Source organism: Manduca sexta, chromosome 26, assembly GCF_014839805.1.
Source record: "Manduca sexta isolate Smith_Timp_Sample1 chromosome 26, JHU_Msex_v1.0, whole genome shotgun sequence".
NCBI classification, from domain to species: Eukaryota; Metazoa; Arthropoda; class Insecta; order Lepidoptera; family Sphingidae; genus Manduca; species Manduca sexta.
Window position 1 is genome coordinate 19,291,225 of NC_051140.1, and position 27,598 is coordinate 19,318,822.

The 27,598-nt window shown below is 38.5% G+C and overlaps 1 protein-coding gene across 5 annotated transcripts; it reads left to right on the forward strand.

The window, feature by feature from the left end:
* Positions 1 to 175: 175 nt before the first annotated feature.
* Positions 176 to 27,350, forward strand: LOC115451335 (ATP-binding cassette sub-family B member 7, mitochondrial). 5 transcript variants are annotated; one of them, XR_005113070.1, is made up of 16 exons: positions 176 to 353; positions 459 to 564; positions 1,646 to 1,776; positions 2,523 to 2,730; positions 3,518 to 3,684; positions 4,334 to 4,463; positions 16,711 to 16,859; positions 17,181 to 17,355; positions 19,513 to 19,535; positions 19,686 to 20,120; positions 20,478 to 20,641; positions 21,051 to 21,180; positions 22,468 to 22,596; positions 24,003 to 24,149; positions 25,112 to 25,386; positions 25,465 to 27,350. XR_005113070.1 is itself a non-coding variant. In XM_037443215.1 (15 exons), the coding sequence occupies exons 1-15, from the start codon at positions 198 to 200 to the stop codon at positions 25,325 to 25,327; spliced, it is 2,466 nt and encodes an 821-aa protein (XP_037299112.1). In that variant the 5' UTR covers positions 176 to 197; the 3' UTR covers positions 25,328 to 27,350. The 5 variants fall into 5 exon arrangements, 4 of the variants coding, with proteins under 4 accessions (XP_037299112.1, XP_037299113.1, XP_037299114.1 ...); XM_037443215.1 differs by having other exon boundaries at positions 25,112 to 27,350; XM_037443216.1 differs by having other exon boundaries at positions 1,676 to 1,776; positions 25,112 to 27,350.
* The last annotated feature ends 248 nt before the right edge of the window (positions 27,351 to 27,598 follow it).

Below are 27,598 nucleotides of genomic sequence, written 5' to 3' on the forward strand. Positions count from 1 at the left end.
ACAACAATAAAAATATATTTTTGATAATATCTTTAAGCCCAAAGATAAATGAATAATATAAATATTAACAAATTATTTTAAAACAAATATATTATTTAGATAGTTTGGTCATGGTGAGGAAGGTAATTCCCAATTCTTTAATTGGGCAACATAATTACTATTTTGTCATTATTGATAACATTTGTCAAATTGTCACCATGGCGGCTGCGCTGCTGTCAAATAGGAGATTCGATAAAATAATTCGAAATCACGCCAAATTTACAAAATCGTATTCAAGTAACAAATCTGTAATATTAAATAAGCCCCAATTGAACATAATATGCAAACAATGCGCGGCGGCGAGTTACTTCCGGGTGCGTTTTTATGTTGCAGTAGTGATGGAATTTTCTTGATTTTTCTTAAATATTTAAAAGTGTTTTACTTAATTGCTAAGTTTTATATGGTAAATCTGCTTTTAGTTATATACAACGCAGGCTCCAAGCAATGCTGGGGCTTCAGATCCGGCGAAAAATGTATTGGCAGCAGTGTTGGCAAACAAACCAAAGACAGGAAAAATACCAGTTGGTGAGTCAATGTAGCGATTAATGCTACTTAATATGTCGTTAAATAAATAGGGACTTTTCTGAAAAATATATTCTTTTTCTTTGTTACATAAGTCTTGTTAGCAACTTAACATGCTAATTTTTATCAGTACTAAATGTAAATAATTTGAAATTCTAATAAGATTCTAATACAGAAAGTCATATGTAAATATACACGAAATTTAATAATACATACATTTGACAAAGATGTCGAAAAAAATATTGTCATGATGAAATATTGATATGATAAAAAGATGTTGCAATATGCTGAAATATTTAAATGAAAAAAGCATAATAAACATGTGGCAGATGAATGTCTTACCATTGGCTGTTCTGCACGGTCCATGGTCTCCACTGTAAAGAAAATAAAAAGGAGTAAAAAAAGTAATAAATGAGATTTATGGACTGAGAATCAAGCATAATCATTAATAAAAAAATACAGTAAAATGAAATTTATTATTTAAAATAGTTACAATTAAACACTTTTTATAAAAAATATTAGACACCTAACACATGTACATTTTTTTTCATCAGTATAGATGTTAATTCATAAAATTATGTCAATGAAATTTAGAAACATACTAATACCCTATATTTCTTTAAAATATTCATGTAGAAATATATACAAATTGCTAATTTTTGTTGCCATTGTCATTTTAATTTTTATATCATCTATAATTATTTTGCTGACTCTACTGTTCATACACACATTATACTTAATGTATGAAATTATAAAATGTATGTATATTAAAAAAATCATTTTTTTGATATAGGATGTGTGTTTTTTGTCAAAATTTTTAAGTTTTTTTTTGGAACATTACCCTATGCACAAATTATTTTTTATTACAGCACTAAAAAACCCAATTGGCAGTTAGTCAAGATCAGTAGATATCACAATTGCTTGTTTATTGAACTATGTTTTATTTCATCTTGTTTTGTTACTAATACTTGGTTGGAATGCAGTCTTCATTCCCCTTTCCGCGACATTTCCCTCCTGCTTGCCTGCTAACACCTTCCTCTATATGTCCTGTGACTGGTCCTAAAATGTCCCATTCTCTTCCTAGGAATCCAAAAAAGAGACTGTTTTCACCCAGGTGCCTCTGTTTTGTCTCGTGAAGATATAAATTTGGGTGATGCGAAGCCAGTGACGGGGACGGATATGGTACGGGGGATGCTGGAGTATGTGTGGCCCAAGGTGAGTACTTCTCATTTATTCAGTTGCCTTTTAACAATTTTTTAAATCAATCAATACATTGTCTGGTTTGAAACAGGTCGGCATAATTGCATTGACTGATGACACACTTCATTTACCATTATGTGGAGTGGTGTCACATTGCTGCCTTGTATAAAAAAAAGGATGAATATTTTTTAGAAACAAGGAAATGTAGAATATCATTTAAATGTAATAGGGTAATAATTTAAATTTGTCACAATCATTGATATGGATGTCCATAAAGTGTGATTGACAAAAGCCTGCATAATTGCATTTGCAAACATTTTCTAATTTAATAGACATTATAAGTGTATTGTAATTTTTTTATTATTTTATCATGTTATATTTTGCTCATGATGTAAAAAGGATTTTGATGCAAGTAACACTACTGGAAACAAAAATCTTAAGGAACATCAACTGTAAAGGTAAATAGAATGACTAAAATTTGGCTTCACTGGTGCACATATACATAGATTAAAACAGTAAAACCTGTTGTCTGTATGCTGAAAGAAAAGTAATAAATAAGAAAGGGGTGACTAAAGAACAGTAGAGAGACAGAGGGCATAGCACACAAATAAGCATTATTTTGAGTTCTTATTTGTCTGTCTGTTCATCAGTTTGTTTGTTGGTCCACATCTCAAAGTGAACAGATTTGTACTTATTACACATATCACAGGTGGACAGAGTACAAATATTTTGTTATCTTTTTTATATTTAATAAATTCCAGGACAATGAAATGATCCGCAACAGAGTGATGCTGTCTCTCTCGCTGCTGTTCGGTGCCAAAGTGATGAACGTGACGGTGCCGTTCCTGTTCAAGTACGCGGTGGATGAGGTGAACCAGGCGGCCACCACGCCCGCAGGCGACGCGCTGTTGGGCATGGCTACTGTACCACAGGCGCTAGGGACTACAGCGTTCAGCTTGTTGTTGGGATGTTAGTATAGACTATAGAAAGCATTGTGTTGATTTACAAATGCAGTATTCCATATTGTTAAGTTTTGTAAGCCACTTGCTTCAAATAAGTAAGTTTATCGTGGCGGTCTTCATTGTCACAATATTTTTGAACAGCTGTGTTTAACAATTTTAGAGCTTACAATGTAATTTAATGTGTAAATAAAATTATCAGTAAATAAAAAATTACCTAATTAAGAAATAAAACACATTACAATATCAATGAAATTTACCAGTATTAATTAGAATAAGCGCTAAAATAAATAAAATAATGACAAAAAATGCAAGTCATCGGCCTCGACCCAAAAATTATTCGGCCTTGTGACGTCACTCAGAGACGATGCGCCTGAAATACGTACGGCCTTGTATTACTTGTATACAGCCTATATTTTTATCTGTTCCGTGAGCATAAAATGAACGTGTTAATGTTTAGACTATGCATTTATATTAGAACGAGCATTATTTTCATCACACTAAACTGTAGCTACTTCTTATAATATAATTAGCCAGGTTAGGTTTCACTATATTTATTTCTGTTTACTTTTATGTATTTTTTATTTCATTAATTAAATTCACCTGATGGTAGTGAACTCTATCCATGAAAACTTATGCAAAGAACATTATAGGTGCATTGCAGATCAGTGGGATTAGAATGGCAAGGGTAATATATGATCCAATTTTCTTTGTGTTACTTCTTAGACAAAAATGTCAGCCAATATGAATTCTATATGATAATTTGTAAATAATGAGTATAATTCCTCACTTTATAGACGGTATAGCTCGCGCCACAGCGGCCGGCTTCAACGAGCTTCGGAACGCAGTGTTCGCGAAGGTGGCGCAGCACTCCATCAGGAGGCTCGCCTGCAACGTCTTCACACATCTGCACAACCTAGACCTCAGCTTCCACCTGGGACGGCAGACCGGAGCGCTGTCTAAGGTAATGAGGGACTTTACAAATACTACTGATGATGAGAGACTTTTATTGGGCAAGAATAAGACGATATTTGAGATATTATGATAGAAATGGGTATGTACATGCATAAATGTAAAAAAAATACATTTCCTCGCTTCGTCGTTATCTGTATCGTTAATTAAGCCCGTATATCGTGTTATCGGTGCTATTTTATAAAATTAAATCATAACAGATACTACATGTTAAGCGCTGATAGCCAAGTTGGTTGTGGAACAGATTGCCAATTGCCAAAAGGCACACACCTGTAACTTTTCTAAAAAAAATATGTGTGTATTCTTTGTGATTTATCACTTGCTTTAACGGTGAAGGAAACTATATCGTAAGGAGACCTGCATACCAGAGATGTTCTCTACAAGAATTTCAAGAGTGTGTGAAGTCTATCGATACGCACTAGGCCAGTGTGGTGGACTAAGGCCTAATCCCTCTCAATAGTAGGCGACGCCCAGCAGTGGGACAGTATATAATACAGGGCTGATATTATTATACTACATGTTGCAAACGTTTTAATCCTCAAATATAATCCCATCAGTTTTACCGCCCAAAGTCAGTTTTGAGGCAATGAAAATTTCTAGAAACACACAAAAAATAATAATTGTGATTTTTGTTTTTGCAGACCATAGACCGTGGCTCCCGCGCCATCAACTTCGTGTTGTCCGCCATGGTGTTCAACATAGTGCCCACTATATTCGAACTGACGCTGGTCTCCAGCATACTGGGGCTGAAAGGAGGCTTCGCTTTTGCGGGTGAGTTTTGACAAATTATGTCATTATTAAATAGCTTTTGTTATTAATGTATGTAACGCGCCGGCATACATCGCGATCCATTCTCGCGGTTCCGTGCTTACCCCGCATTCAGTCTCCCGTTCCTGCGCCTGCGCCGCGTCGGCAGTCGGCCCGCAACAACACGACGCCACGTGTCTATGCACCTACTTACAGCCTTGAACCAATTACGACGCGTTACCCTTCTATTTCCCCCTACTTGCCAGCCCGAGCTGGTTACTTCGGTTTGTACCTTGTCTTTTGTATAAACTTTATCCCTAATTTAAAATGTCCATAGTTATATAAGTAATTTTAATAGTTGTTTAGAAATAATAATAATTATTCTTATGCTTTGTTTTGACGTATCATAAGTGCAACTTTGTTCGCCTACGTGATAAATAAAGTATTTTATTTTATTTTTTATTTTAAATTAAGTTTAATAAATTCACACCAGCGTACTTTTATTTTACGCCCGCTAACAACACATGTAGCTTTTAAGGAGCTATAAGTCTACTGTTGATGGGATATTGTATGTGTGGCGTTCCGGGACCAGCCTACGTATATTCAGTTTCAAACAGGCCGGCATAATTGCGTCGACTGGCGAGTTATAACTACCTCTCGTCAGTCAACTTTCTATCTGGACCTCGTACCATTTACCAGGTGCATTCCAGTCACTTTGCCATGCTCGAATAAAATTGTTGTTATTAAACCATTTATACTTTGTGTAATGTCTTTAGGAGCGTAAAGAGACACAGCGTGTAGTTGATAGAACGGTTTATTTTCAACTGCCGTATTACAATGACATTCTTACAAACTACCGCCGAAGTTACAATAATATTCCGCTTAGTGTTGCATACACTACATCTCTCCCGACTTAATTTAACTTCAACAATCTATTCCTTATAACTAACAATTTTCTCTAACCTACATTTCCGCAATGGTCGTAACTGGGATAGTACAGGCGCAGTGGGCGGCGTACTGAGTTTCTGTTCTTGTTCCTGCGTTTGAAGCTTATCCGCACTCAAAATGTTCGGTGACGATATTTTCACGCCGAGCTGTCGCCCTGCCGATGGCGACGCCGGAGCGTCCGTTACGACTAAACGTTCTTGAACTGGGGTCGCCTCATTCTCACGACCTGAACCTACTCTGAAGGTCTGGACTCCCTAGAACTCGTAGGGACAACAAGCGACCCCCTAGACCTCGGCTTAAGCTGATCGATGTGTCTATGTATTTCGTTGCTATTCTTGTCTAAGACCTTGAAGTCCCTAATACCCGTAGCCTTAACCACAGTACCCGGAGCCCACTTCTCCGTCATCAAATGCTGCCGGTACCAGACATCCTCCCCGATTTTTAATCCTCTATTTTCACCCCGAGCGTCGTTAGTTCGACGTTGTTGCGCTCGATACACATTATTTTCTCGGTCTGGCTTAATAATATCTAACGGAGTTCGCAACCTTCTATTCATTAATAATACCGCTGGACTTTCTTTTGTTGTAGAATTTTCGATATTTCGATAATGTAATAAGAATGTATTCAAAGTCTGAGCCACATTTTGACGTTCTAACACCGCCTTTTTTATTACTTTCTTTAAGGTTCTCACTGCATTTTCTGCCGCCCCGTTAGATGAAGGATGATACGGAGCTGTAAATATGTGCTCCGTACCATTCCGCCTAACAAAATTTGCAAACTCACTACTGGTAAATGGAGGTCCGTTATCCGTTACTATTTGTTTTGGAATACCGAACCTGCTCCATAATTCATGTAGTTTCGCAATAGTGCTACCTGCCGCTGTACTTGGTACACTGAACACTTCTAGCCATTTGGACATAGCGTCAACAACCACCAAATATAATTTCCCTGCTATAGGTCCCATATAATCCAGGTGCACTCTTGTCCACGGCCGAGTCGGCCAAGGCCAATGTTGCGATGTGGCGCGCGGTGGTGCATCCGAAAGCGCGGCGCACGTTCCACACGCGCCGCAAGCTTGCTCCAACGCCTCGTCAATACCGGGCCACCACACGTAGCTGCGAGCCAAGGCTTTCGATTTGACTATCCCCATGTGAGGCTCATGGATTATTTTTAATACTTTTCCGCGGCAACCTACAGGTATTAGTACTCTATGCCCCCACATCACACACCCTAGCTCTTCGTACAATTCGGACTTTCTATTGAAATACGGTCGCATAGCGGTATTCTCGCAAGCTTCAGGCCAACCATCGCGAATAAACGTTAATATCCTAGCTAAAATGACGTCATTTGCCGTTTGTATTTTGACCTCTTTGTAATTTAACAATAACGCCTAATGAATTTAGCATAGAAATTAACCATTCCCAAAAATGATCGGAGTTCACTCACATTTTGAGGTCGATTAAGCTTTAATATAGCCTCGATCTTTGATTTATCGGCCTTAATACCATCCTTTGATACGACGAACCCTAAATACGTAACCTCTTCTGCGAGGAAAACACATTTATTCTTCCTGACTTTTAACCCGTGGTTACATAACCGTTTGAAAACTTCTTCGAGGGCAGATAAATGCTCGCTCTTTGTTTTCCCCCCAATAATGACGTCGTCCAAGAATACCTGTACATTTGGTATACCTTGCAACAAATTGGTCATAATACGTTGGAACACTCCTACGCTTGATGCCAACCCGTAAACTAGCCTATTGTAGCAGAATAACCCTCGGTGAGTATTAATTACCGTATATTTCCGAGACTCATCTAGTTCTACTTGATTGTATGCATGTGATAAATCTATTTTACTATAGAATTGCGACCCGTTTAAACCTACTAAAACATCCTCAATCTTTGGTAGAGGGTAACGATCAATCAGCAAAACCGGGTTCAGGGTCGCTTTATAATCAGCACAAATTCTCAGTGTACCGTCAGCCTTATAAACAGGCACCAGAGGAGAGGCCCAGTCGGAGCATTCGATGGGCTCGATGACGCCGTCGCGTAGCATACGGTCCAACTCCGCGTCGACGCGCTCGCGCAGTGCATACGGCAGCGGCCGCGCACGATGATATACCGGCGCCGCCCCCTCTCGCACCCGCAACGTCGCCCTTCCGCCCGTGTACCGTCCCAGCCCGCCACTAAATACTTCTTTATATCTGTCGAGAATGCAACATATTTCTTTGTTAACATTAGTATTACTATATCGCTGTATCCGATTACAACTGAACAGAGGAATATCTATTTGTAATTCTGCTAACCATTGTCTACCTAATAGCGACGTCATACCACCGTCAATAATAAATAATTCGAGCCGCTTATTGATCTTATTAAAATTTACAGCAGGTTTTATAATGCCCAAAGGCTTAATTTTAGAACCGTCATAAAATCTTAATACTGTATTATCACTCTCGATGGGTAAATGAGTGAAAAATCTGTCATACGTCTTTTTACTTATGCATGATATGGCGGTACCTGTGTCTATTTCCATATTAACTATAGTGCCTTCAATACATAACGGTAAACTTACTGCCTTATTATTATTTAACGTTAACAAATTTAATTGCTCCTCGATGTCTCCATCCTCTCTGCTGCTGTTGTGAATGACATCATATACGTCATCCGGAAACTCTTCAGCCTCCGCTCCTCCGAAGTAGGTGCCATACTCCTGTGATATTCGGGCCGAACCTGCACGTCCCGCGGGACACACCCATCGCAAATGACCAACTCGTCGGCACTTGCTGCAAGTGAAGTTCCGGAATCGGCAATCGGTGAAAGTATGGGACGTCCTTCCGCACGCCGTACATTTCCCGTACTGACGAACAGACGCCCTCGGCTCCGCTGCCAACGCACCTGCTCCACCGCTGCCGGCTCGCTCCCCCGCAGCTCTGGTCATCGTGCTTTGTGTACCGTGTGATCCTCTGCGCGCCCATCCTTTGCTGCCCGTGCTTTGCTTCATCGCATGCAACGCCTCCGCCCCTTTGGTTGTCTCCACGATTGCTGCGTCCCGTTCTGCCGCCTCCAAGGATTGTGCTAATTTAACCGCCTCAGCGAACGTTATTGTGTCCTCTTCCGCAAAAAGCCGTTGTCGAATGACGTCACTATTAAGACCACATATGAATTGATCGCGCAAATTTTCATTCAATTTTTCTTTAAATTTGCAATCCCGCGATGATTTTTTCAATTCCGCCACGAAAGTGGCTATGTCTTCTCCCGATCCTTGACGTTTTTGGCGGAATCGGTATCTTTCCGCCAACGATGATGGCGTCGGCTGTAAATGCTGACGCAACAGTTCGCATACCTGGGTGTATTGTAATTCGGACGGCTTACTCGGACTGGCGAGATTTACGAGTAGTTCATACGCCTCGTCTCCCATCGTAGCGATCAAAGTTGGTAATTTCAATTCGTCCGTTACTTTGTTGACTTTAAAATACATGTTCAATCTGTCTATATAAGAACTCCACACCCCTGACCGCACGTCAAACTCCCGTACTTTGCCGATCGACATCGTTTAAATAGCACTATTGACACTATTCGCGCACAAGATTTAACTGTCCACTAATTATTATTATGATTATTTTATTCCTCGTCGCCACTGTAATGTCTTTAGGAGCGTAAAGAGACACAGCGTGTAGTTGATAGAACAGTTTATTTTCAACTGCCGTATTACAATGACATTCTTACAAACTACCGCCGAAGTTACAATAATATTCCGCTTAGTGTTGCATACACTACACTTTGCATGAATGCTGCAAAGTCTTCGAAACGTCAGGAGAAAATAGTAATATAAATCACCGCGATAAAATCCGTAAATAATTTTATATCAATAAACCAATAAACGTTATAAGCAACGATAGCCTAGTTGGTTGTGGAACGGTCTGCCGAGACGAATGTCCGCAGGTTCAAATCCCAAGGGCGCACACCTCCGATTTTTGTAAAAAAAAATATGTGTGTATTCTTTGTGAATTATCGCTTGCTTTAACGGTGAAGGAAAACAACGTGAGCAAACCTGCATACCTGAGAAGTTCTCTATAGGAATTTCGAAGGTGTGTGAAGTCTACCAATCCGCACTAGGCCAGCTTGGTAGACTAAGACCTAATCCCTCTCAGTAGTAGAGGAGGCCCATGCTCAGCAGTAGGCAAGTATATAATACAGGGCTGATATTATTATTATTATTATTATATTTTAAGTTTTTAAACTTCTCCCATTTCTGGGGTATTTCACCAGAGCTGCGGGCTTTTGGCCAAACAACTTCGGCGGTTGATATGTTAATCTATTGCTAGAAACTTTCTGACGATTCTGCACGTGTTTAGTATGACTGCCTTCTGCATTAGCGTGAATGTGAGTGGATGAATGTTTAGGGTTTTCAGGCTAGTGTGCAGTGTTTTAGGGATTACGCCGGTGCTGGATATAACGATGGGGACTGTCTTCACAGATTGCACTCTCCATTGAGTTTTCAATTCAATGGTCAGGTCTGCATATTTTGTGAGTTTATTAGTATGTGTGGCCGTGAGATTGTGTGTGTTGGGGATTGCGATGTCTATGAGGTAAACTGTCTTACTATGTTTATCGTGTAGTGTGATATCAGGCCGGTTGTGATGTACGGTCTTGTCTGTAAGTATAGTTCTGTCCCAGTATAGTTTGTAGTCAGGTGATTCTAGGATAATTTGAGGTGTATATTTATAATATGTTGTTTTTTCTGTGATGAGTTTGTGCTTGTATGCGAGTGTCTGGTGTATGATTGCCGCTACCTGATCGTGTCTGTGCTTGTAGTCTGTCTGTGTGATGGAGGAGCATGCGCCTGTGATGTGTTGGATGGTTTCTGGGTGTTTATGACAGTGTCGGCAATGATCACTACTTAGACTACTGTCTCGGATTATGTGTTTCCTATAGTTTTTAGTGTCTATAACCTGATCTTGAATGGCCTGCATGAATCCTTCTGTTTCAGGAAACAGCTCGCCACGCTTTAACCATGCGTTTGACGCTATTTTGTCAACATTAGGGTTAGTTAAATCGTGACGATGACGGCCGTGCAGAGATTTTTGTGTCCAGATGTCAATCTTTTGTTGTTTGGTGGTTATAGGCATTTCTTTTGTGTGATCCGCGAGAAATAGTGGCGTGTATTTATCTACTTCACAGATAGCTTTGTGCAGTGTGTAATGCAGTGAACGATTGTGGAAGAATGATCTGAGCGACATGATTTGTTTACTGTGTAAGTTTGTTATATCTATTAAACCCCTGCCACCTTCGCATTTAGGTAGGGTCATTCTCTGTATACAAGCTCTTGGGTGGTGTTTTCTATGTTTAGTCATTGCAGTGTTAATGATTCTTTGAAGGTTTTTTAAATCTGTTTGTGTCCAGCGTATTACACCAAACGAGTAAGTTAGAATAGGGACGGCAAAGGTGTTTATAGCTTTGATGGTGTTGCGAGCATTTAGGTGGGTGTGTAGTACTTTATGTAGTCTAGTCCTGAAATTTTGTTGCAGTAGCTGTTTAATGTTCTTGTGGTGGAGCTCCTGTGACTGATGATATCCTAGGTACTTATATCCTTCCACTGGGTCTACAGCATCTATTACCTCTTGATTTGCCAATTTGTAAGAGGCGGGTACTATTGTTCCTTTGTGGACTGATTGAATCTTGCATTTATCTACGCCAAATTCCATGTGTATATCGTGTGAAAATGTTTGAACGATGTCAGCTAGGGTGCGTAGGTCCTTTAGAGTGTTACTGAAAAGCTTTATATCGTCCATGTACATGAGATGAGATAGTGAAATTTGATGTGTGTCATGTTTAATTTTGTATCCGAAATTATTTTTATTAAGCATATTAGATAATGGGTTAAGGGCTAGACAGAACCAAAGGGGCTTAAGGCGTCACCCTGGAATATGCCTCTTTTTATGGAGATGGATTCGGTTTCAGTAGTTTTGCCAGAATTACATATTTTTAGTTTAGTACTCCAGTTTAACATTGTTTTTTCCAAAAAACTTATAATTGGGTATTTGACAATTTTTTGTAAATTACTTTAAAATGTTCTGGAGTCTCTAAAGATACGCTTTACAATTATTTTTTTTTATATTTTGAGCCATTTTAATAGCAAAAAGACAGTTTTAATAAATACATTTTGTGTTTCCCGCTGAAACGCTAAGTCACGTGACAAATAAATGGTGTGACGTCATGATGTAATAGTCTTAATGTAAACAATACGTGAGATTCGTTTATTATTCAGATTATAAAAAGGCTAATACAATAAAATACCTTATAAGTAGCACACCTGATGGTATTATTAACTACATTTCTCCTGGTTATGGTGGCAGGATTAGCGATGTGTGTTTGGTTGAAAATTGCAACTTTTTAGATCATTGGGAACCTGGTGCGATTATACTAGCTGATAGAGGATTCAAGCATATTGAGCAACTGTTATTACAAAAGGGATGTAGTTTAGTGAGACCGCCAAGTGTATCAGTTAAGTCCAATTAAACCAAAGTTGAAGTTCGAAAAACTAAGGAGATAGCAAGTTTACCGATACACATTGAAAGAGTCATCCGACGTCTAAGGGAGTTCTCAATGTTAAAACCGCATTCAGTTGTCAATACAAATTTAATTAAGTTTTTGGACGATTGCATTGTTATTGCATGTGCCTTAATTAATTTACAAGGCTCCTTAATTAAAAACGTTTGACGAATAAAAACAAAATTTAGAATAAAATGTTTTATTTTCCTATATTAAGTTATAAAAATAAGTTTTTACAATAGATTGTAAACATTATTCTTCCAAAACTTTACAACTTTAGATAAAATACCATTTACTTTGATCTCATCATACTCTATTGATATTACATGGACTATTATTTTTTTCAAATTCCCAATCTGCCACACAAAATAAACCTTTTGTGAAATTACTCACATACATTTGCAAAAGAACTTAGACTGCAAACTTTTCTGGAATTGTTTTGTTACATATATAATATATAAAACTTTTTTGGCTCATTGGACATTTAATTTCAATAACTGTGTCACTCTTTAAAATACCATCTGGCGATGCAGCTACCATTGGGAATTTTTGGCTGATAATAAAACCATATTCTGCAATCTTGCCGTATTTTTTTTCCAACTCCTTTCTTACTACTACTTCCAATGATTTTCCTCTTTTTATGGTTGGAGTATCTGGTACTTTAGCTCCCATTATTAAGGCAACCAAGGATCCAACAGTTGTTTTGCATCGTGAAACATCAAATGCTTTTGATGCTTTTATTCCTGAAAAGAAAATTCATTTTTTTTAAATGTTAAACTAATGACTGCCTGGTGGCCACATATACATTTATAGCCCCACTAGAATGCCCTATAGAATGGGTGCCCAACACATATGAATGTGAACACAAACATCAAAGACTAGTAAAGCTACAAGACTAATTTACATTTTGAGATTGCATATCACATGGAAACATATAATTCCAATATATATTACTCTAAGACAGCATTTTCCAACCTTTCTTAGCTATGGACCACTAAATGAGCAAAGATGATCACCACAGACCTCCTTAAATCACAATAAAATGCTTCTCTTAAGCACAACCTGAAACTTCATATAGCTTTAACATTGAAATCAGCCGACTCTAGATATGTCCACCGACCCCAAGTTGGGAATTTTGCTCTAGAACATTGATTTTAAATATCTTATTAGTTCAATCCTTACAGTATGAAATCACATTTAAAAGGGCAACATCACATTTAAAATACAATCAAATACCTATAAATAAATAATACCTTAACTCATGCCATGCTTGAGTTTTGTGTTGTGCTCGGGTCAGACTTTCCACAAAATTTATATTTTCTTGTGTAAAAACACCATTAATTTTGGCTAAAAACGTTTCACAGTCACTTCCTTTCTTATACTTGATGCTCTAATAATGCATCGAGAACTGAAGAATGTCGGGCACTTTGTAATCAGCTTGATGTTTTAGGATTTTAGTTAGCATATGAATTAGCATCATCACCATACAACTGTCTTGATGATCTGTAAAAATAGAAATAAAGCATCACAGATAGCCACAATACGAGAAACTTTTCGTTGAAAAGATTTTACACAAATAACAGGTACCTAATCAGAGTAAGATTCCTCATAAGTTACGAAGATTGGTAACGTAATAATGCATTATTTGTATTTATAGTCTACAAAGTAAACATGTACCTATCACATGCATGACACAAAGGTTATTTTATAGCAAAAAAAATAAGGCTAAGTACATAAATCAGACTGTAATCTATTGTGAATTGAACAAAATATCAGAAAAGGACAGTTTTGTACCTACAATGAAGTTTCCGCGTTCCTAAATTCTGCAGAACAAAAGTCCGGGTTTGAGGCAAAGAAATTTGCGATCATAAAAGACTCAATTTTTGGCAAATTTGCACTGTCAGCTTTAATAAAACCAATTTCCATGTGTTTTTCGGTAAAGTGCACCTTGGACACGAATTAATCATATAAATATTAATGAAACCTGCGAATGAAACGCGCCAAAATCTTTTCGGAATGACAAGACCAAAAGACAAGACATCACATATAATACATCGTGACGTCACGTTCTCTAGTCTTGGTCGCTTGAGACGTTTCTTGTAAATGATGCACAGATTCAAAAACTCTTATTTTTATTTAGGAAAATAAAATATTTAATAATTTTTATTTGTAATTTAAGTCAAATATTCTTATTTAGCACCTTAAATTATATAATCTTCAATACCAAATTTATTTATTTCTTTACTATGTCAAATACCCAATTGCAGGGTTAATTTTATAGTGTTTTAAGATATATATTAGCCAGGTGTGTGGTACTGAGTCGAAAGCCTTCTTATAATCTATGTACATGGTGTGGATGTCTAGTTTTTGAATAACTGCTTGTTTTGAAACTACTGCGTCGATGGTGAGCTGTTCTTTACATCCCTGACTATTTTTCGACAACCCTTTTGTTCTTCTGCCAAGATTTGTTGTTCCTGTGTGTATTTGTAAATGGTTTCGCTTAAACAAGCTGTAATTATTTTATAAATGTTTTGGAGACAAGTGATTGGTCGATATTTGGCGGGGTTTTCAGTATCGGATAAATCTTTTGGTAGCATATATGTTACGCCTTGCGTGATGAAGGCCGGCATTGTATAAGGTAAATTGATGAATGAATTTATGTGTTTTAGAAGTAGTGAGTGTACGGAAGTTAACTTTTTATACCAAAAATTGTGTATGTTATCAGATCCGGGAGCTTTCCAGTTATGGGTTTTTGATATTACAGCTTTTAAAAGATCTATGGGGATATCAAATTCCATTTCTGGGATATTCTTAAGTATTTGTCTATCTTCCGTAATCCACGTGTTTTCTATGTGCTCAACTGGGTTCGACCAAATATTGGACCAAAAGGCGTGTAAAGTTTCTGGAGTTGGCAAAGGTGAATTATTTTCTGGCGAGCTATTAGGCGATGTGAGATTTCTATAGAATAATTTTTCATTGTTACCAAAGTGCTTATTTTGTACTTTCCTGAGTGTAGTCTCCTTATATCTGCGCAACCGACTTGCGAGAGCGTTTAATTTTGCTTGAGAGTATCTAAGTAGTGGCTAAGGTCATTGTTTAGTGTCTCGTGTTGTGAATGGATTTTATACTGTTCTTTTATTTTATTTATATGCTTTTCCAAAGCTGTCGATCGGACGCCCCTTATATATTCTGTCAGACGCCCTATATTTGCTCTTAATTCGCTTATTCTGCCTTCTAGCCGTTTTTGCCACCTGGGTTTTCTTTCTAAGTTACTGTTTAGATTGCATGTGTCTAGGATTTTAACGCCATTAAATTTTGTAGCAGTATAAGCTGCGCAGTATATGATTGCATGAGTCGTTTTAAAATCAGTGTCAATAGTTACTATTTTTGTAAGTATATCAGTATTGAGGTAGTTGATTATAGATGCTAGTCTCTTTGAAGGTTTTAACTTTGGAAGGTAGGGTCGATTTGTAGGGTGTGTGTCTTTGAAAGTATGAAATGTTTCCCAGAACATTTCTTCTAATTGTTGTTGTAATTCTATTGATAGACTTGGTTGATCATTGCTATTTGTTGTTTGTCTTGGAGATAAGTCTATCTGTATGGTTATTGTTTCTATAGGGTCTGTAGAGATTACTGATGTGTCTTGTGCAAGCTGGGTTGAGTCTTCGAGAGCGCATGCGGTGTCAGAGATTAGTTCGTTTTGAACTTCTTGTCGAATTCTATTTAGTTGATCAGTTGATAGTAATCGGTTATTTACAATAGACCTACGCTGATCAGCAATCCTTTGTGCAGAGAGGTGGGAAATTGAAGGGCATTTACTAACGATATCTTGGTGTAAGAGGGGTCTGTATGTAGTTAGGTCAGTTTCGAGCTTTGTTAATCTATAGTAACTACGCATTATAGTTTCATTTAACTCGTTGGTCCATCTTATTCTATTGGATTGTGTGTGCTGTATGTCTGTGTTTGTGTTTAATGATAAGTGTTGGTTTTAGACAGTAAATTTCTAACTTCTTCTTTGATATTTCTAATTTCCTCTTTAGTCAAAAGTTTCGTTGAACTATAGCACGGCGTTGATCTCCTACCCGTTGTTTTCCTACTTCCATATTAGGGAATTGTGCATTAAAGCGTGCGTGTAATGGTGTGAGGTAAGTTTTAGTGTTTGTTTCTAGATCAGTGAGGATGAAATAGTGGCGCATTATGAAAATGTTCATTTCTTTAGTCCATTTTTGTGCGTGCGCCTTCCGTCATTGGCGGGTGCAGTAACATTGGCTGGAGTAGCCTCCTGCACAACATCCAAATCGGATTGAAGTAATGATGAGGGTGAGGGTGATGAATTTGATGAATGAGACTCTTCAATTCTATCAAGATACGAGGGTGGTGATGAAGGGATGGATGAAAATAATGAAGTTGGTGAGGAACATGACGATGATGGTGGGTCATGTTGGACTGCAACAGTTTGAAACCGGGCAGATTGGTGCGATACGGTGCCCTCCCCAGAATACGCAGGGCAGCCCGGGCTTAAAGGCCCGGGGCGGGATTCTCCATCGCGGTTAGCTCCGGTACCCGCCTGGGGTATTGTCCTGTTTCTTAGACGCATCGCATGTATATTGTTTTAATACTAGTGCTTCGTTAGTCATTGGTAAGTATATAGCTAAAAACTGCCAATGTCCGCCCCCCGCGTGGCATCAGATGTTCGTGCCGGACGTGAAGTTAGATTTGTGAGGGGCTTATTATTATTATTATTAAACCATTTATATGTAATATTGCAGGGCTGGCGTTCAGTTGCGTGGGAGTGTACGCGGCGTTCACTCTCGCCATCACGCAGTGGCGCACCAAGTTCCGCGTCTATATGAACAAGGCGGAGAACGAGGCCGGCAACAAGGCCATCGACTCGCTCATCAACTACGAGACTGTTAAGGTTATAATCATCACCATTATCGACAACATTAATATCGTTAACATCATCATTATGATGAAAGCGGTGATGATTGTCAATATTTATTATTACCAACATAAAGAAAATAACCATAAGTACAATTGGAATCATCGTTACCTCTCGTTACTACTCACTACCATTGCCACTATAAATCATCCCCAAATACACTTTTCTATGAATAACAACACAGTAGCCAAATTCCAATTATAATACATTAAGTAGATTAAGTATATAGTAGTAATTTCTCGACATCATTTTTTGCTAAACTTCTGAAATCTGAATTCTATTTCTACACGTTTCCAGTACTTCAACAACGAGAAGTACGAGCTAGAGAAGTACGACGTGAGCCTCAAGAAGTACGAGGACGCGTCGCTGAAGACCGCGTCGAGTCTCGCCGTGTTGAACTTCGGACAACACGCCATCTTCAGCGGCGGCCTCAGTCTCATCATGATCATGGCTGCCAACGAGATCGCTAAAGGTGTGGCGAGTAATAAATATAATATCAGTATTATATACTGTTCCACTGCTGGGCACGAGCCTTCTTTACTACTGAGAGGGAATAGGTCTTAGTCCACCACGCTAGCCTAGTGCGGTTTGGTAGACTTCACACAGTGTTTAGATAGTGTCGAATGGCATTAAATTATTTTTCATGAAACTTACTATTATCACAATTTATTGTGACTGCGTAGTTTTTCTTCTTAAAAACAAAATGCTCTTCGCACTGTTTTTCATGCTTCAACTTGTGTAATTCCTAATAAAAAATTAATCTATAACACCGGTCAACACGATTTATACTTTCTCTGTAATTTTATTTAAAATTACGATAAAAAAAGTTTTTATTGAACATCAAAGTCTTTTTTATACAAGAATTATGACTAATAATAGCAAACAAATAGAAAATAACAAAAAATCATGTTCAAGAATGTTTTTTTTTTTAATGGATCTTTTATGTTTGTGTGCGTTTTAATCCCCAAATGTAATCTCCCATCATACTCTCGTTGTACTGCCCTTGGTAATATCGTTCAAAGTCCATCACATCTTGGTAAAAACGTTCTCCCTGCTCCTCTGAATAGGCACCAATATTATCTTTAAATTTGTCCAGGTGAGCATGTAGCATATGGAGTTTATGGGACATTCTGCAGCCCATCAATTTAAAACTTTCTAGCATAGTTTCAATGAACTCTTCATAATTGTCGACTCTGTGATTTCCAAAAAAATAATTGACTACTGCTTATAGACGCTTCCAGGATTATTTTTCATGATGGCAATAAGGAATTTTGTGAAACCATCGCTTCTCATTATTTGTTTTATTTGTGGTCCAACGAAAATACCAGTTTTAACTTTTGCTTCAGATAATTTTGGAAAAAATCTCTTTAAATATTCAATAGCTTCAGAATTATGATCTAGAGCTTACACAAATTGCTTCATTAGCCCTAACTTTATATGTAACGGTAGCATCAATATTTATTTAGGCTCTACTATTGCTTTCATTTTCACATTATATTTTCCAATTTGAAATTAACACAAGCACCGTGAGGCACCCATTTCTTATCTTAATTCCGTATTTTGAGGTTATAATAAGCCTCATAGGCTTCGCAATGCTTCAAAATCGTTGCCAAAGCAAATTTTTTGCTTCTTACTTTAATAAATTCACCGCAAATAAAACAGAATTAATCAACATTCTGTTTACACTTTCTTGGTGCCATTTTCTAACCAAGTACGACATAAAAGTCGGTTGTTACAACTCAAATATACTTTTTTTTAAATAGTAATAGAGTAGTAGTATAACTAGTAAACACTCACTACTGCCGTTCAGACATAATTCACAATTTGCAATTAAAATGATCAAAATGCTACCGCCTATTGCTCATAAGAATCAATTAAAATCTTCAAAACGTACTTATCAACATAAATCAGACAAAAGCAAACTTTAAGAGTTAAAAATGGATATCCGAGTGTTTTTCGATGTTTGGAATCAGAATTCAAGCATTAGAACAGAAACACAAAAAGAAAATAATTTTTTGTCGACTTGTGTAATATAAAAATGAATCGCTGAATGTCTTTCTAAACGCAAATTTCGAGAGGAGCTGAACCGATTGCTCTAATTATTTTTTTTAATATTCCTTGAAGTACGAGAATGGTTCTTATGGAGAAAAAAAATGCCTGAAAAAGTCTAAAAACAACAATTTTCTATATTCCCATACAAAAGATTTGTAATAATACTTAAAAGTATATTTGAACTTTAATACCATACCATAAAGTTTAAGTGTTAGTGGAGGGGTTCAGGGAAGGCAAAACAATTCAGTGACGTTAGATGGAATGATGGAAACAATTTTAAGTGTTTTATAATTCTTATTTTTGACATAATGTAATTGTTGACATATCAACTTTCTTTTTCCTTTTTTATCTTACTAGCTGACCCGGTGTCCCAAATAGCAGAATAAGTATTAAAAAAAATAAAGAATCGACTGTTAGGCGGTACGAAGTCCGACAGGGCAGCTAGTTTGATATAATTTCAATTTAATTCTTTTAGAATGAAGGTTGCGTTCATATTTGTTCACGCCTTTCGATACAATTATGCCTGCTTATTTGTGGGGACAATAATGATAATAGTTATGGTGTTTGTTGTTCGCAGGCAACATGACGGTGGGCGACCTGGTGATGGTGAACGGTCTGCTGTTCCAGCTGTCGATCCCGCTGGGGTTCCTGGGCTCGGTGTACCGCGAGGTCCGGCAGGCGCTCATCGACATGCAGACCATGTTCACGCTCATGACCGTGCAGTCTAGGATTAAGGTAACTACCGACCTGGTGATGGTGAACGGTCTGCTGTTCCAGCTGTCGATCCCGCTGGGGTTCCTGGGCTCGGTGTACCGCGAGGTCCGGCAGGCGCTCATCGACATGCAGACCATGTTCACGCTCATGACCGTGCAGTCTAGGATTAAGGTAACTACCGACCTGGTGATGGTGAACGGTCTGCTGTTCCAGCTGTCGATCCCGCTGGGGTTCCTGGGCTCGGTGTACCGCGAGGTCCGGCAGGCGCTCATCGACATGCAGACCATGTTCACGCTCATGACCGTGCAGTCTAGGATTAAGGTAACTACCGACCTGGTGATGGTGAACGGTCTGCTGTTCCAGCTGTCGATCCCGCTGGGGTTCCTGGGCTCGGTGTACCGCGAGGTCCGGCAGGCGCTCATCGACATGCAGACCATGTTCACGCTCATGACCGTGCAGTCTAGGATTAAGGTAACTACCGACCTGGTGATGGTGAACGGTCTGCTGTTCCAGCTGTCGATCCCGCTGTCTGTGTCTGTCTCTATTTTGTCTGTACATGAGCATCTCTAGAACAGGTTTTATTTTGAATATCTACACGAATGGAAAGGTAAAAGCTAGGATAAGAGATTATATTTTAGTGCTATGGATAGCTTTTACACTAACGAACGGATTTTTCGATATACCGAGCCGCAAGCAAAGACTCTTCGTTGATAAATACACAATGGTTAATTACACCAATGTATTGTTTATTTATTTTTAACGTATTCCGAAATGTTAATGTTTGCTTTTTTTTCCTTTTAACTTATTGTTTCCTTATATATGTTCCAGGAGATAGACAAAGCCCCACCGCTAATAGTTGACGCGAAGACAGCCACAATTGACTTCAAAGACGTCAGCTTTAAATACGTTAACGGGAAGCCGATATTCAACAATTTGACGTTCTCGATACCGGCGGGAAAGAAGATTGGTATCGTAGGCGGTTCTGGTTCGGGGTAAGTTAATATAAAATTTAACCTTTTTTGAGGCTTTTGTCTTTCAGTTCGCCAGGATTTAGTGTAAAGTGATACAAGTAAAGTGTTGCGTCACCGAATGAAGAGACAAGTGAAACGATTGCTTGCTAATGACAGACTGTTCAATCCATGATATTAGGAGCGGGGCGCAGCCAAGTAACTAAACTACGTAGGTACATACAACACTACGAACCTTTTTTTTACACGACCAGAAAACCCAGGAGACATAGTTGCGGGCCTGACACCAGTTACATAAAAATAGACATCTTCAGATCGATTGGGGATATCGATAAATCGGAATGAAGTTTGATAGTGACACTTTCATATCACTTTATTTTCTGAATCCAGAGATAGATATGTTAGCATAAGGCTTGTGTTGTATATGTTTCAGTAAATCGACGATGGTGCGGTTGCTGTTCAGATTTTTCGAGCCGCAGTCTGGCACCATCACGATCGCGGGACAGAATATCAGAGATCTGGACCTCGCCAGCTTGAGGAGAGCCATAGCTGTTGTACCACAGGTAACATTTTGAACCAGATCCTTATCCTTAGGTAAATTGTCACTTCATAATTTTTAGTCTTGTCGCCTTAAACGGCAATTTCGCATTCCTTTTCTAAGTATCGAGCATTACCGCGCAGATTTTTTTAACGGTTAATCCGTTTACGGATTCCTGCTAGACTCATTGGTTTGAACTCCTTTATACACTGTTTCCCTTATATCAAAGGTTGTGAGTTGTGTATGCAATAGCAACGCAGGAGTCCGCTCTTTGGCAAAGCCAATCGCAGTCCGATGAATAGTTGTTTCCGGTAAGATATTTTATCCGTCTGGATAGCGACCACAGCCCACAAGGTGTAAAATCCGTCATAGTGTCCCACCTGAGTCGCATATTGGGATCAGTTTATGTATATTTGGTTTTAAATAGCCATTATTGTATTGACTGGCGAAGTGTAATCATCTCTCATCAGTCCACACTCTTGATTCTACTATGCTTACCATTAAGTGTTGCTGTGCTTGTAGACATATATAAAAGAAGACCTAGGAAAAAATGTTACTAGCTGTCAGAGGCGGCTCGGGAAATTTTTTGATGGGGGTTCACAAAAAAATAATTGAAAGACTAGAGCTTACTATTTATTTTATTTGTATATCTTATCTTTTCACACTGTTTAAGAAAAAATATACTGTATTGTTCCATTTTAACACAAAATATCGCGCACAAACTATTTTTTAATACTAATTTAAAAAAACTGCGTATTAACTGACGAAGTCGACGAGCTTGCTTGAAGTTGTTTGTATACATAAGAACGACAACTGCGCATACGTAGCATATTCCCTCGGCCCGGCTGGCTGAACCACAACCGAGTGACGCGTGCGCGGCGCTCCAGACTACGCTAATTTCTCATACGATATCTTTTGTTTCACGCGTCAGCCCGAGTCGATCTCTCTCTTTCGCACTCATTGAATACAGTACTAAGAGTCGTACTAAACTTCGTTTCATAGGAGCACAATCGCTGGCGCTCCACTCGTTACAAATTGACGCTACATGTACCTATATAGGTAATATAATAGACTTTTTATAGGCATAGTAAAATATAAAGAATGTAATGTAAGGATCTTATGTATTATAAATATATATAAATTATTAAATTAGCTAAGTATGTAATTTTCGTGGGTGTGCACTGCACCAGCGCTCTTTCGGATGAGCCGCCTCTGCTAGCTGTGTATTGGCCACTGCTTCCGACTCTCTTAGTCCCTAGCAGCAAATTGACCTTCGACAGCTTCAATTGAAACTCAATATGAATGTGTTCAGGACTGCGTGCTGTTCCACGACACGATCTTCCACAACCTGCACTACGGCGACCTCGCCAAGCCCGAGGAGGAGGTGTACCGCGCCAGCCGCATGGCCGAGCTGCACGACTCCGTACAGACGTGGCCCAAGGTATGTGATCAGAAAACGATTTTTAACCGACTTCAAAAAAGAAGATTCTCAATTCGACTTTATTTTTTTATGATTGTTACCTCAGAACTTTTTTCGTATAATTAAATGGCGAGAGTTATACCATCTATACTATTATATAAAGCTGAAGAGTTTGTTTGTTTGTTTGTTTGTTTGTTTGAACGCGCTAAACTCAGGAACTACCGGTCCAAACCGAAAAATTCTTTTTACGTTGGATAGCCCTTTGTTCGTGGAGTGCTATAGGCTATATATCATCACGCTATACCCAATAGGAGCGGAGCAGTAATGGCTAATCTCAGGAACTACCGATTCGAACTGAAAACATATTTTTGTGCTGAATAGTCCTTTGTTTGTGGAGTGCTCAAAGTTATATATCATCACGCTATGACCAATAGGAGCGGATCAGTAATGGATAATCTTAGGAACTACCGGTTTCAACCAAAAAATTCGTTTTGTGTTGGATAGCCCTTTATTTGTGGACCGCTATAAGCTATATATCATCACGCTATGACCAATAGGAGCGGAGCAGTAATGAAACATGTTGCAAAAACGGGGAAAATTATGAGTTTTGAGAGCTTCCGTTGCCTGCGCTGCGTAAACGGTTAAAGTTATGCAACAATGATGTATGACGGGATTGTTTCACTTAAAAAGTTCTAAATAATATAACAAAAGTCCCCCGCTGCATCTGTCTGTTACGTGTTAAACTCAAAAACTACTCAACGTATTAAGATGAAATTTGGTATGGAGACAGTTTGAGACTCTGGGAAGAACATAGGCTCCCGGGAAACTACTATTTTTATAACGGAAAACTTTAGCTTGAAAAACTTTATAACGCGGGCGGAGCCGCGAGCAAAAGCTAGTAGATAATAAAGCTACGATTCTTTAATTATTAACAACAATATCCAAAATAAATATTATAATGGTTTATAAAACATTATGTCAAGCTCGTCATCCTTCGTTGGCAGAGTAACCCTCGTGGTAACCGCAGTGGTTACCCTCCAAAAACACTGACAGATGAGCGGTTAGGTCTTCGACACTTCTTGCGGTTAGTTTTTAGATGTCGGTTATCTATGACGTCATCTTGTAGTCCCAGTGACGATAACTAGATGGCGTTGTATATCAATTGAGCCGCTGAAGAGCTACAAAGTCATTTAAAATACGACAGTGTGTGCACTTGGCTGTTTGAAGTCGGATCGGATAATTCAGCGATCCTGAGACAATTGGACATTTTCACACGAAAGTTAGCCACCGTTCCATCTCATGCTTCAGCAAAACTTTTATGTAAAACAAATATTTTTAAAAACAATCGAGCCCTAATTCTTTGTACAGAACCAACTTTTCCTAACTACTCGACAAAGCTTTCACTTTTAATTAATTTATGTGACTAGGGTTACCAGACGCAAGTGGGTGAGCGTGGGCTGAAATTGTCCGGTGGTGAGAAGCAACGCGTGGCCATCGCGCGAGCCATCCTCAAGGACTCGCCCATCATCGTGTTCGACGAGGCCACGTCCAGCCTCGACAGCCTCACTGAACATGTTAGTATCGGTCTCCGGTGCCTTTGAAGTATATTCAAAGGCACCGGACCAGTGTATACCCAGTACCCAGTTGTGCCCAAACCTGGTTACCTATTAATATACATTATGTAATATATTTAAATTTATAGGGTAATGTTCGAATGAAGTGTGGAAGGAATAACAGTATGGAGATAAGAAAATTTATTCACTAAACACACAGAACAGTTCACACAGAATACAGTACTAAGAAATAGAAGGAGACAAGAAGAGCGACAGCAATAGCACAGTGATAGTTTACGAATACAAAACGACTGATAAATGGCGGCCGCTGCCCGCCGGCAGTTATCGCTAGGCGCGTGACGTAGTGCAGAGAACAATAGGGTCTGGTTTATGAATCGCGTTTCCATTGCACTAATTTGAGGTCACTTAATATTGTGTTGACTAGAAGAATGTATGTAATGTGAATGTGTGTGTGTGTGTAATATATGTTCTTGTGTATGCGTAGATGTGTGTATGCAATGTAGGGGTAGCCTACAAATTTAATACTTTGATTTTGAATTTTGATACTTGATTTAATAGATGTACATTTTATTAATGGGTTTAATTTTTTAGTTTGTCAAACATCATTGCTTCTCATAATTTGATCCTTATTAGTGATACTACCCAATGCTGTGATAATATAGCGTCTGTTTTTTCAATATGAACAGTTTAGATTTTTGCCTAAACATCGATTTATTAAAAAAGTAATAATGCGATTCAAGTTTCTATTAAAATTGGTTCCAAGAGATTTTTTTGAGTATTTTTTGCTTTTATCAGTTTCTGATTTGGCCTTCCACATCTACTTAAAAAATCATCCTCTATATAACATACGGCAATATTACCTGCTTACTGTTGCATTACAATCCGTCCGTCCGTCCAATATTTTATCTTTTCGTTATGCTCCCCCCTCACGAGCTGCCAGTAAGTCCGTGCCGGCTGCGCAGGCGATCCTGCAGGCGCTGAAGGCGGCGACGGTGGGCCGCACGTCGATCTGCATCGCGCACCGCCTGTCCACGGTGGCCGACGCCGACGAGATCCTCGTGCTGGAGCGCGGCAACGTCTCCGAACGCGGCACCCACCACCAGCTCATCGCCAACCCGCACTCCTTGTACTCCAGGCTGTGGGACAAGCAGAACCGGGACGCGGGACTTGTTAAGTAGATCCTTGTGGACAAATGTAAAGGGTAGATGAGCAAGAACGGTTTCATTACAGCCAATGATTGATCTGTAATGTGCAATGCAAATTACAGGAAAGTCGATTTTGCATTCGATAGTTTGTCACTTTTAAATGATGGTGGTTTTCGGTTTGTGCACTTGCGTCATTGTAATTCTAAAGGTGAGATATATCGATATGTCATATAGTATATCACATGAAAATGTGTTCCATACACACATACATTCTTGACGTGTCAAGTGAGAGTTGACATAATTAATCCAGCCATGAAACTTTTAATATCGTGTATATTGATAATCAGTAGCAATGTACAATAAGACCTTGCTCTTTTATCCTAGAACGCAAGTTCTCCGCCACATTAGACTACATCGTACCTAATTGTTAAGCCTCCACATTGATTATCTCGGAAGAAAAAACGCATGTATTTTAACTGAGGTAGAATTCAGTTTGTATTGAAACGCGTTGTATATAATAACAATGTTATGTTAAATCATAAATAACAGACAAGTAGCCTAGTTGAGAGTGGAACGGACTGCCGAAACGAATGTCTGCAGGTTCAAAACCCAATACACACTGATCTGACTTTTCGTAGTTAACGTGTTGTTGATGTGAACTTTTAACTTTGAAGAAAACATCGTGAAAGTTAGGAGAGGTAACATACCTGAGAATTTTCGATAAGAATTTAAAGGATAAATGAATTTTGCCCGCACTAGGTCAGCGTGATGGACTAAAGCTTAAACTCTCCCAGTAATATAATAGGCCCGCACCCAGCGATAGGCAGTATATTATAATGTATGCAGGTACAGCTGCCGTGCTGGTCTCAGTTTCGATTTGCGGGTCAAGTCGATATTGAGGGTGGTCTCCACAGTGTCCGCTCTCACTCTTTCCCTCATTCCATGGGAGTTAATATAGTTGTCGGAATTTGGGTATGTTACATTGAGCTCGCAATAAAACGGGAAAAACAGTGCGATATCATGTACAGTCCCCGCGCAAGCTTCGAGGAATCTCTAGGCATATGTGATGACATAGCGCAGGCATAGTCGATATTACGTTATCGATGTACGATCAAGCGATGACATTGTGAAACAAAATTTATTACATCGATAACGTAATATGAAATATCGTCAAAATCTCTACGTAATAATAATTACTGGTGATTACCTTCAGACCAGAGAAACATTAATAAATAACAATAGTTATAAACATGTACCTCATTATAACAGTATTAATAATACTAGATATGCGCGTGCGTCGATAAGTAGGAATCGATTGCGCGACCTCTAAACTGTACCGCGTAAACCAGGATTCGAGGTTTAAACATAGATTACGTTAGCAATGTATATCTTTAACGTATTTTATTACTTATCTTTATCTTTGTTAAGATTGCTTAATTGTCTGCGGGCATGACTATAACTTTATTAAAGTAAATAATTGTCCAGTCTGAAGTTAGTCACTTTACAAATGTCACATTTAGCTCTAGAAAAAATGTGTACAGTCGCAAACATCTACGATTATCAACTAACTGCGGATGGCATTAAACGATCTCAATCGCTTTTTTCGATCTATCGCCAAAATATTTATAAATGACTGTTGTTATTATAATATAAATAACAACAATAATTTATAAATATTTCCTATATAAATAAATGACGTTTATAAATGACTTATTTTGATTGGTTAATTCTCGGGATCGGATCGAAGATTTACATTCGGACTGTTTACTGTCACATTGTAATGCATGTTCGATTCTCAGGTCTGGCTACTGTTTGGGAATATTTAGATTTGAAGGAACATTTGAATAATGCTTGATGTATCGATAATCTCTCATATCAGGTTGTGGATGCAAGGCTGCAAGACCGTCGGTGCTTAGGTTTGTCTTTGCCTAACCTACGCAATAACGTCGTGAGCTTATGTACGTAGTAGTAAGACAAGTGTGGAGGCGATTAGAATAATTATGTATGTATATACATTGTACAGGTTACTTGTTGAATAAGTATATTATTTTGTTGCTATGGTGTTTTATTTTAACCTTTAACACAAAAAAGAGAATAGAACAGTGTTGGCGACTAAAGCCTGAAATTAATAAGTGACTGAGTGCTGCACGCGGCTTCTCCCGCGTGGAAAGACTTTTGTGCTTATAACGTAGCGATTCGTAGCGCTACATCGATATATATCGATACCGGAAATTTCAATTGGCGTAAGGGACATTTTGGCGAAAATGAGTTATATATATTGCCGGATTCGGCTTTTCGAGCTCT